Genomic DNA, 10,000 nt, shown 5'->3' with positions numbered 1-10,000 from the left:
GCCGCCGACGGGAGACGCGTCCATCTGCTGACCCCCATACATCTCTGGAGGAGACAGACCCGGGCGGCGGCGGATCCCCGTGGGAAGGATGCCAGCCTGGAGACTGACACACATCGCTCATATCATATCATGACATGGACTCTCCCCGCTGTCGGCTTTCTCATAACGAGCGCCTATTTAGAGAGACATTTGGTGATGAGTGGGCATTTAGTGCTCCATTAGTCTACAATCATTCTTCACTAGAAAAAGCCGAGCAGCAAACTTGGCGACAACATGATAAACAGTTTACACGAACACTTTCGCCTTTTTCCCTTATTTACTCTCTCTCTCTCCAAATGTTTGTTGAAAGCATTAGAAAACATCCGTTGAGCTCTGACTGCAGCCTGTCTGAGAGAGCGTTTGATTTAACTTGCAGCAACAAAGTAATGTTATGCGCAAAACAACATTACGCACAGCATTTTAGCCATCATCAGACACATGGGCCCGTTCAACAAGGTAATCAAAGTAAAATCGTGGAACAGTATAACTGCCACAGTTGAGCCTTATCTCAAAACATTTGAACACATTTAGCTTAAAGTTGCAATGCAAACACTTTCTTGTGTTGTGGAGTAGCGACGGTCTCGTTCTTACCTCAAAGCGCAGCTCAGTGCCGAGAAACCTTTCGCTGTGATATAAGCTGCTTCCCTACGAAGATGTCAGTATAATTGTGTAGCCGGCTACGACAAATTGAAATAAGTACACAGGTTGTAAAAAAAATGCCGATCGATTGGGATGTCCACGGAAGGGGAAACAAACCCGGCAGAGTCCCGACTAATAAATCCCACCGCTCCGAGATCTACGACCCCCAATTTGGTCATGCAGTATTGAGGCAGATACGTATGCAAGCAAACAGTTTTCTCACTAACTCATTGAGCGCTGGAAAGCTGTGCGCTCCATCCAGCAGCCTGCTCGGCTCCGGAGGGCGGAGCCTGCCGAGGTCCACGCCTCTTTTCTACCTTCCTTGCTGTTGTAGTCACGTGACTCAATGTTTTTGTTTGTTTAAATTTTGTTTGTTTGTTTTGTTTTTAATCACAAAACATAACAATGCCAGGCAGCAATCATAGTAGCCTACATCGTCCAAATGCAGGCTGCAATATTTACTGATCAGATTACAACACTATGATGGCAATAAATCAGATTATGTAGCCTATTTCATAAAGATCATCATGCAGCCTAGAAATCTTCATCATTTTGATTTGGTGGGTAACGCATTACTTAAAGGGCTACTTTGCCCATTTTCAACCAGCTTTGCATCGTTACACAGTTTCAGTACCTATACGCAAAATAGCCTACCATTTCATTTGCACGCTAGCCTAAGCCTAAGTACCGACATTGTAATGATGTGAAGTTGGTTGAAAATTTACAAAATATTAAATTTTTAATCAAACAGCAGCCTAGACCAGGGGTTTTCAAAGTGTGACACTGTTGGCCTCCCCTCAGCCCTCGGACAAAGCCTATGATCATTTGATCCCATAGCCAGATATTTGCTGTTTGACTTCAGACTACATCAAATACATTAAAAGTCCTTTATCATCAAAGAAGCAAGGACATCTTGTTTTACACAAGATTGGACCTTTAACCCATTGACACCTGACGCAGCATTTGTGTGCGTATCCCTTTAAGACCGCGAACCGCGTGAACGCGGTTCGCGGTCTTAAAGGGATACGCACACAAATAAGGGATATACACGCAAATGCTGCATCAGGTATCAATGGGTTAAAACAAGATGCTGACCGTTTTGGGGGATGTAACGGTAGGTGTAACGATGTAGCGACTGCTCCCAGGCAGTTGACGAGTATAGTCATAACAATGTAACAAGCAATTAGTAGCCTAATGCTTTTTTCCCAGCACTGTTTTCTTTATGCCAGCAACAGATAAACAACCCCCAGCATATCCAGATAACAGTTAGGATATTTATTGTTTGAACTGTTTGGCCCTTGTTAATTATTGATACTGGGACTCCCCCCAACAAGCCAGAAAACAAGGGGAGCGCTTGGTTCCTTGTCGGGGCGGGGTGGGGGGGGGGTGAAGGGTGACTCAAGTGTTTTCTTTCCCCTCGCGCTCCTCGTGTCACAAAATCTACTACAGATGGAGAGCCAGATAAGCGCTCCAGAGACTGATCTTTCTGCCTTCTCCTCAAAGGTCGTGACACTGACATTCCCAGTGGCATACGTGATACTTCCAAGCCTGGTCCTCTTGTGTGCTTTCCCCTGATCCTTTTCTTATTGGCTCTTGGGCCATTCAGCAGTTTAAAGTGCATTTCTGAAGGCAAGTGTAGACGACAACCGACGGCTTAAAGTGCAGCTTACAATAAGACGCAGACCATCTCAACTTTTTAGATGGTCTGTCTGTCTGGGGCTGGCCATGACAGAAAAGGTTTGAGAAGCACTGATCTAAAGGCTTATGGAAAGGTTGGATTCAAAGGGTTTTCAGGAGCTCAGTTTGGAGGTATAGGGCTGCGCCTGTGTATAAGTATCACACAAGAATGGCTTGGCTGTTGGAAACAACAGCTGTGAGGTATTTTCTTTTCGGCTCCTTGGGTATTTTCAGGGCGTAGAGAGGCTGAGGTGAAGCCTCCGACTGCAGAGCCTCCTCCCCCCTTGGCTCAGTCAGTCACATGGGAGAGAGGTCACTGCTGTTGGGTTAAAAACAGAAAAGGGAAAGGTCCACCGGGGGAAGCTGTGCTGGTTCTCTTCACACGGTGCAGATCAGTGACGTGGATCCGTGGTTTTGTTTAGCCAATCAGTGATTGATCAACAAATGCAGTGAACCGTGGCCCTAAGCTATGGCTACAGTCAGTATGGAGCTCAAAGGAAATGTTTTAAAGTGACTCAGACATTCATTTAAGGAAGGATTTGATCAAAATAGAGATTGAGACAGAAGAAAAACTGAGATGTTATCCTGATTGACTGACTGACTGACTGACTAACTGACTGACTGACTCACTGATCATACCATTGGTCGGCCGTGGCAGGTGGCACACCCACACAGCGTATGTATGCGTAAGCCTGTTTCGTTTGGAACAGTTGGTGCTAGCGAGACAGTTTCACAGTAGGAAAAATTAAGATAACGGCCGGACGTTGTTGAGTTTGTTGGAGACTGCCAGAGTATAGCGTAACTACGCCAAGCCGGAGAACTGACCGGATTAGAAACGTTTTTCTTCACTGGAGTTAGTGTTAGTATAAACACATCACAGACGGTCCAGACATACACAGTTATAGGGTTTGACCTATACAGCACAGTGTCGTCTTGTTGACATTTGAGTTGGCTGTAGTAGGCCTACTGAAGTCATGTATAGGGTCTTTCTGCTGAGGGAAGGAGCACAACAGACCGACAATGTAACATTATTCGCTTTAGTGGAGGTTAAACCAAAAGTAAATTGTATTGCATGTAGTAGCGTTCACCAACTGTATACAAATTTGTTTTTAAAAAACATGTTTTTTGTCGCATGATTTGGTGTAGCTACAGTCTACTTATTCCCGCTGGAATTGAAGATGACTCTTGTGTCCATGTTCATCACATAACAGACACGGTGATAGGCGCACTCTCCTAGCATGTGGGCCATTCCTCACATAGGCATTCGTATCACACACACACAAACCCATTTAATTCAATTTACACAGCCCACACTTCAATTTCACACGCGTAGCATCACGTGCTATCTCTCATTAAAGAGGCCATGGTCATGCTTCAAAAACGATCACAACGTTGTGACAAACACACACACACACACACACACACACACACACACACGAGGATGGTAATCTTGAAGAATTTAGCCCTATGGAAGTACTGTAATATTAACGCAATATTGCATTTTGTAGTAATACTATATAAGATTGTCTTGTCTCCTACGTGCTTGTTTTTTAGAGTGTGTGTTAGAATCCCTGCATGCATGGCACACAATTTCAATGTTGTGTGGTTGCTGCACAGAGGAAAGTTTGCCTCCTCAATGTTGAAACCTGGATAAAGTTCTTGGCTTTGTGCATGAAGGTATGTTGAGTTGGCATCAAAGCTCATTTTCCATTGTAACTAAGCCTAAAGCCACTGCATGCAAGGTGTGTAGCTTAAATCTGTTCAGAAAAATGTCATATTATGTCATATTATATAATAAAGTCCAAGGCAAAAACGTTAAAACCCTTCATTATATGGGATCATCTAGCAATGATTAAAAGCACAACAGCCCATTGAGTTCTTGGCTTTGGCCTTCACCAGGGAGCTTCAAACAATTCATTGTCAAAATGGTTCAAAAATAGCTATTCTATAAAGTGAACCTAGACCGTTTGGAATAGGCTTAATGAACTGATGAAGTGTGTTGTGACTCCTGAATAGAACTGTTAGGATGAAAGACAACAAACAATTGGTTATTATTTTTATGAACAATTTATTTCAGACTGAAAAATAAGAATAAGATTTGATCACAAGATTTTGCTTGTGATTCAAAAAAAGATATTAAGTAAGGAAGGAAAGAAACAATCAAAGAAAAACAATCAAACAAACAAACAAACAAACAAAGCCTATGCCATGGTACCAGCATCCCCAACTCTGCAGTTTGCGTCCTATTACTGTGATGTTACATTAAACATTAAACGCCCTAACACACAAACAGAGACACATAAAGACAGACAGACAGACGGATAGATACATGCACACACAGACACTAAACAGCCTCATTGTGTCAGGGGGCATCAGCCAGCGCCCAGGGGAGATGTACCATGCATCACGGCTCCCTGCCCTCTCCATGACTCCCACATCAGGAGCTCCACTGTGAGGCTGGGTGCAGCCCAGCCCTCATGCACTGCAGCTGGGCCAGACTCATCTCCTGTACGGCCTGTAGGGGAACCACACAGACGTTCTCTCACACCGTCTCTGAACAGGACAAGGTGTCTTTTATCTTCTGCTCGACTGTCTGAGTCATCATTCAGTTTTCCGGCATTTAACTTCAACATGCATTTAAGGCGAATCTCGGTGGTCCATTTGGGAAGTAGTTTCCTATTGCTACATTATTACAGGTATGGCTACATTATTTGACAACATTGCGAAATGTTTAGTTTTTGAAGGAGTTTGTTTGACACTAACTTAAAGTGTAACTTACCCCCCAAAACACTTTTTTTCAGCTTTTAACCAATATATATGACTTTGGCGGTGATGTGTGAAGAATTCTGGTCAAAATTTCCACATTGAGACCAAACTGTTACCATTGTACCATTTGTATCATTTTCAGCAGCATAAGTTCCCTCTATGGGTTGAACACCGCTTTTTCTTGTGCCCTCAAATGAATGGGATATTTGGTACTGTACATCTGACGTCACGGTGGGTTTAGCACGCGCCCCACTCATGTGAAAAATTGTTTTTTTCCCCATTGATTATTACTGTAGTTCACGCGGTGCGAGCCCTTTAAGACCAGTGCATCTATGGGTAATGCCTACTGTGGCTAATATTAGGCGCTAGTTAGTTATGTTATATGGCAGTAAAATGCCACTGAATGACCAAATTGAGATAACTTTTAACCATTTCGAGTAACTCTGTTTCCATACGGATCACCAGCGTTAGTTTGTTGTTTATAACGTGGCTATAATCATAACGTTCTGGGGGGGTAATGTCGCATTCAAGACAACTCGGCCCACCGGAGGTTTCAACACGGAACCTCTGGCCCGGACAGATTTGCGTTCACGCTGCACCTCCCGCTCGGGGGCGAAAAACCCAAACTGTTGCTATAGCAACCTGCGTTAGCATGGTAGCTACCTACGAGCGAACAATGCTAACCGAACATGCTGAATGCTGAATTTCGCACAGAGCGAAACACAGATGATACAAACACATATGAAACGTTAACATTACATAATTAAGAACTCAACTTGTGTGTTAAAACGTCAACAAACGTCTTTATAATAATTCTGTCATTATCATTAACGATGCAATTAGCCATTGTGATGTGGCTGCGACGTCAACTCGGAGAAACCGGAGCTCTGAATGATACCCGAATTTCCGAGCTGTAATTCTGGCCTGGACGACCGTTCAATTCACTTTTTACAGGTCGGAACCCATTTTTTCCGGCGGTCCGAGTTGTCTTGAACGGGGGGGTATGAGTCCCGCTTTAAGTGTCAATTATCCAGAGTGATGCTGAAATCCTCTCTGAATACATCTCCGTCTGTCTGTCTGTCTGTCTGTAGTGAGCCTGCCTGCATCTGTCACACGGAGAGCTGATAGGGAAGGTGATAAGAAGGTGACAACAGAAGTCAAGTAGGTGTGCACAGATTTGCTCGTTGGCTCGCACTGAATGAATGAATCATCTGTATTTGGAAACTTCATCTTCATCTTCAATGTGGTAATGCTGTGTTACCTGGCTGTAACCTAGCAACAAGCCTCAACACTGTGGAGTAGCTAATAGGACAAATCCATTTGAAACAGCATGAGAAAATGTGAGCATTAACACAGTATCTGCGGGCGTCCGGGTAGTGTAACGCTAGATTCCCTGCCTACCAACATGGAGGGTCGCAGGTTTTCGTGCCCCCCGTGTTGCCTCCGGCTTGGTCGGGCGGCCATACAGGCACGACTGGCTGTGTCTGCGGGTGGGCAGCCGGAATGAGGGTACGTATGTGTCCTGGTCGCTGCACTAGTCTAGCGCCTCCTCTGGTCGGTCGGGGGGGCGCCTGTTTGGAGCGGAAGGGAACTGGTGGGAATGGTGTGATCCTCCAGTGAAGCTCCCCACTGTCGGGTGAAAAAAAACGGTTGGCAACTGCACATGTATCGGAGGAAGCATGTGTCTATGTCTATGGCTCTCCTCAGATCAGCAGAGGGGGTGGGGCAGCGACCGGGGCAAGTAGCAGGAGGGGAATTGGCCAAGTACAATTGGAGAGAAAATGGGGGGGGGGGGGGGGATCTGAAAATTTTTAAAACACACTATGCATCTGTGGAGCTATTAGAATAGAAAGTGTTAGAGAGGTATATTTTTATTGCTTTCTGTATTTAGAACAAACTTCTTTGCAGTTTTTTTTTGTTTTCACTTTTTGTGTGTGTGTGTGTGTGTGTGTGTGTGTGTGTGTGTGTGTGTGTGTGTGTGTGTGTGTGTGTGTGTGTGTGTGTGTGTGTGTGTGTGTGTGTGCTTCTGTGCAAGTTCCTCTCCGTTTAAAAAAAAACACCTGTGGGCAATCTCCTGTGAAGCCGTCCTCCTGCTTAATAATTAGGGATGTCTACCTGCAGTTGCTCACTCAGTGACAGCAGCCTGAGGGTATGAGAGAGCGAGAGAGAGAGAGAGAGAGAGAGAGAGAGAGAGAGAGAGAGAGAGGGAGAGAGAGAGAGAGAGAGGGAGAGAGCGAGAGGGAGAGAGAGAGAGAGAGAGAGAGAGAGAGAGAGGGAGAGAGAGAGAGGGAGAGAGAGAGAGAGAGAGAGAGAGAGAGAGGGAGAGAGAGAGAGAGAGAGGGAGAGAGCGAGAGGGAGAGAGAGAGAGAGAGAGAGAGAGAGAGAGAGGGAGAGAGAGAGAGGGAGAGAGAGAGAGAGAGAGAGAGAGAGAGAGAGGGAGAGAGAGAGAGAGAGAGAGAGAGGGAGAGAGAGAGAGAGAGAGAGAGAGAGAGAGGGAGAGAGAGAGAGAGAGAGGGAGAGAGCGAGAGGGAGAGAGAGAGAGAGAGAGAGAGAGAGAGAGAGGGAGAGAGAGAGAGGGAGAGAGAGAGAGAGAGAGAGAGAGAGAGAGGGAGAGAGAGAGAGAGAGAGAGAGAGGGAGAGAGAGAGAGAGCGAGAGAGAGAGAGAGGGAGAGAGAGAGAGAGCGAGAGAGAGAGAGAGAGAGAGAGAGAGAGAGAGAGAGAGAGAGCAAGACAGGAAGAGAGAAAGAGAGGACGAGAGAGCAGACGCAATACCTGCCCAGGTATTTTACTCACAAACCTATGGGCGTAATCACACAGCAGAAACATCTGCTGTGGGTCTGGGCTTTAACCAAGCAGCAAAACACACTTGGAGACGCGTAGCTACAGAGGCAGAGAGGAGGAATACAATGGCGTTTTGTTTGTTTGCATATTCTCCCTCTGCTGTACATAGTGCGCTGAGTGCTGAAGTATACAGCCGTCTCTTTGGTGTGTTGCAGTGACAGGCCAAGCGTGGCTGAACTCCCTTCATAGACCTCCGGTGTTCCCGGGGGAATGGGCTGGCTGGTGAATGGAGGAAAGTAGGCCAGGAGGAGAGCCACAGCTCCATCCCCTCCTCCTCCTCCTCCTCCTCTCCTCTCCTCTCCTCCTCCTCCTCCTCCTCCTCCTCCTCCTCCTCCTCCTCCTCTCTCCTCCTCTTCCTCCTCTCATCCACAAATCTGATTCACTTGGAGGGAACGATCCATTTGTCTGTCACACACAGGATTCCACTCCTCCTCTATTTCATTGGGGGGCGGGGGTAATTTTCCTCCGAGAGAGCATGTATTTTTAACTCTGTGTGCTATGCTGCTATATTCACTCATGTACTGTATGTGTGTGCTGTACTTTCTCTTACAGAATGTGTGTTTTGACAAGACATCACTCTCTGAGCGTAATTCAAGCGGAGCTCGGTCTGCTGTCAAGAGGGCTGCGGTCGTGAGCGCACCGAGGTATGGCGCGCTTTATGATCGTGGGTCCGGCCCAAGGCGCGAGGTTTTCTGCTTCGGGAGTCTGGGGAAGGTGGAACCAGTGGGACAGAAGAGATGTCAAAAAGTGAATTATGATTTGTGGACTGAGGCTTTGTGACCCGGTGTTCTTTGTTTTTGCGGCAGGGCCCTGCTGAGGGGCTCGGTTCTGGTTTGGAGAAGCTCTACTTTGTGGCTAAGAGGAGAGCAGTTAGCCAGGTGAGGAAACAACTGGTCACTGCCCCCGCCCACACCCCCCCCCCCACACCTTCACTGGGGTTAATGTGAAAAGAGAGAAATAGGGAAACCCAGCGCTGAGGTTCAACGTGAAAACCTGTTAATACCGTTTTTGCTGGAGTTTTCAAGACCCATAACTCTCTGGCCGCTGTCGATAATCCCACCATTACATTGGCTCTAATGTCCACCAGCCTATATAATGATGTTTGCAGAGTTGATTTTGGACCGGCTACAGTTTACAGGAGCTATATAGCCTTTTCACAGATGCCCCAGGTCATTCTCCTTGGTGCTCCTCATCGTCCCTTCAGAGAGCTTGTATACTGTACACAAATGAAATATGGAACGCAGCCCGAAATCAACTCCAGCGGCGTCCAATCTCCTGAATCAACTTGGGGATGTTTCCCTGCCAACAACTCCTGCTTGGATACCGGCACTTCCTTAGCAACCGCATGGCCAGAGGCTATATATGTGTGCATTTAATGCTGACAGGAGCTGCAGGGCTCAGCTGCTGATGGAGCGCTGCTATCCTTTTTCTCATTACCGTCTGCTATATGTGAGATGCACCAGGTCTGCGGGAAGCCATCAGGGACCCACCATACACAGTATGCATGCACACGATGGCCAAGAAGCAGAACAGGCGGCCATTTTCCTCCGAAACACCTGTCCAATATTCTGAAAAAGAAATGTGAGCATATATACAGACAAAAACGGTTTCTCTCACGACATCCCAGCTGTCATCTGATGTGGATGTAAACACAGCTCTTAGAGACTACTAAGAACATTTGCTCAATCAAGCTCCAAGCGCCCGGAACTGAAGGCCTCATATTATGGGAGATGATCGTAAAATGAAGTTAGGGAGTGCATCCTCAGGTGCTCTTTCCATGACAGCAGTGCTGGCAGAATGCAAACCTGTCTCTACACGCACTGACACATGAGACAGGGAATACCCCAAAACCACTGTCCAAAACAAAACGCATTGCACAGCCCACAAACAACCCGATGAATAGCGTATACAATAGTTCGTTTTGGTCCTGTTTCCATGGCGAAATGACACAACACCTTGAGATGAAGACATGACGATGTCATGCTTAAAGGGATACACCTGATTTTAAATGTTCACCAGACAGGAGACAGCCCCTGGA

General features: G+C 46.4%; 2 protein-coding genes across 2 annotated transcripts in view; both read right to left on the bottom strand.

Moving 5' to 3' along the window:
* The window catches only part of LOC310800338 (tetraspanin-18B), a 55,918-nt gene extending 55,108 nt beyond the window's left edge, over nucleotides 1–810 (bottom strand). The window contains exon 1 of the mRNA XM_083662931.1: nucleotides 631–810. The gene's annotated coding sequence lies outside the window, so the exon portion shown is untranslated. The remainder of the gene's footprint in view (nucleotides 1–630) is intronic.
* A 3,982-nt stretch (nucleotides 811–4,792) lies between these two features.
* Nucleotides 4,793–10,000, bottom strand: part of LOC310800385 (CD82 antigen-like) — a gene marked incomplete at its 3' end in the record, with an annotated part of 31,053 nt that continues 25,845 nt past the window's right edge. Inside the window, 1 exon segment of the mRNA XM_083662986.1 lies at nucleotides 4,793–4,870. Coding sequence (XP_083519112.1) covers nucleotides 4,793–4,870 — 78 coding nt within the window.

This window comes from Poromitra crassiceps (genome assembly GCF_964638095.1).
Source record: "Poromitra crassiceps genome assembly, chromosome: 30".
NCBI classification, from domain to species: domain Eukaryota; kingdom Metazoa; phylum Chordata; class Actinopteri; order Beryciformes; family Melamphaidae; genus Poromitra; species Poromitra crassiceps.
Note: the sequence above shows the minus strand (reverse complement) of the source record. Positions and strands in the feature narration are given on the sequence as shown.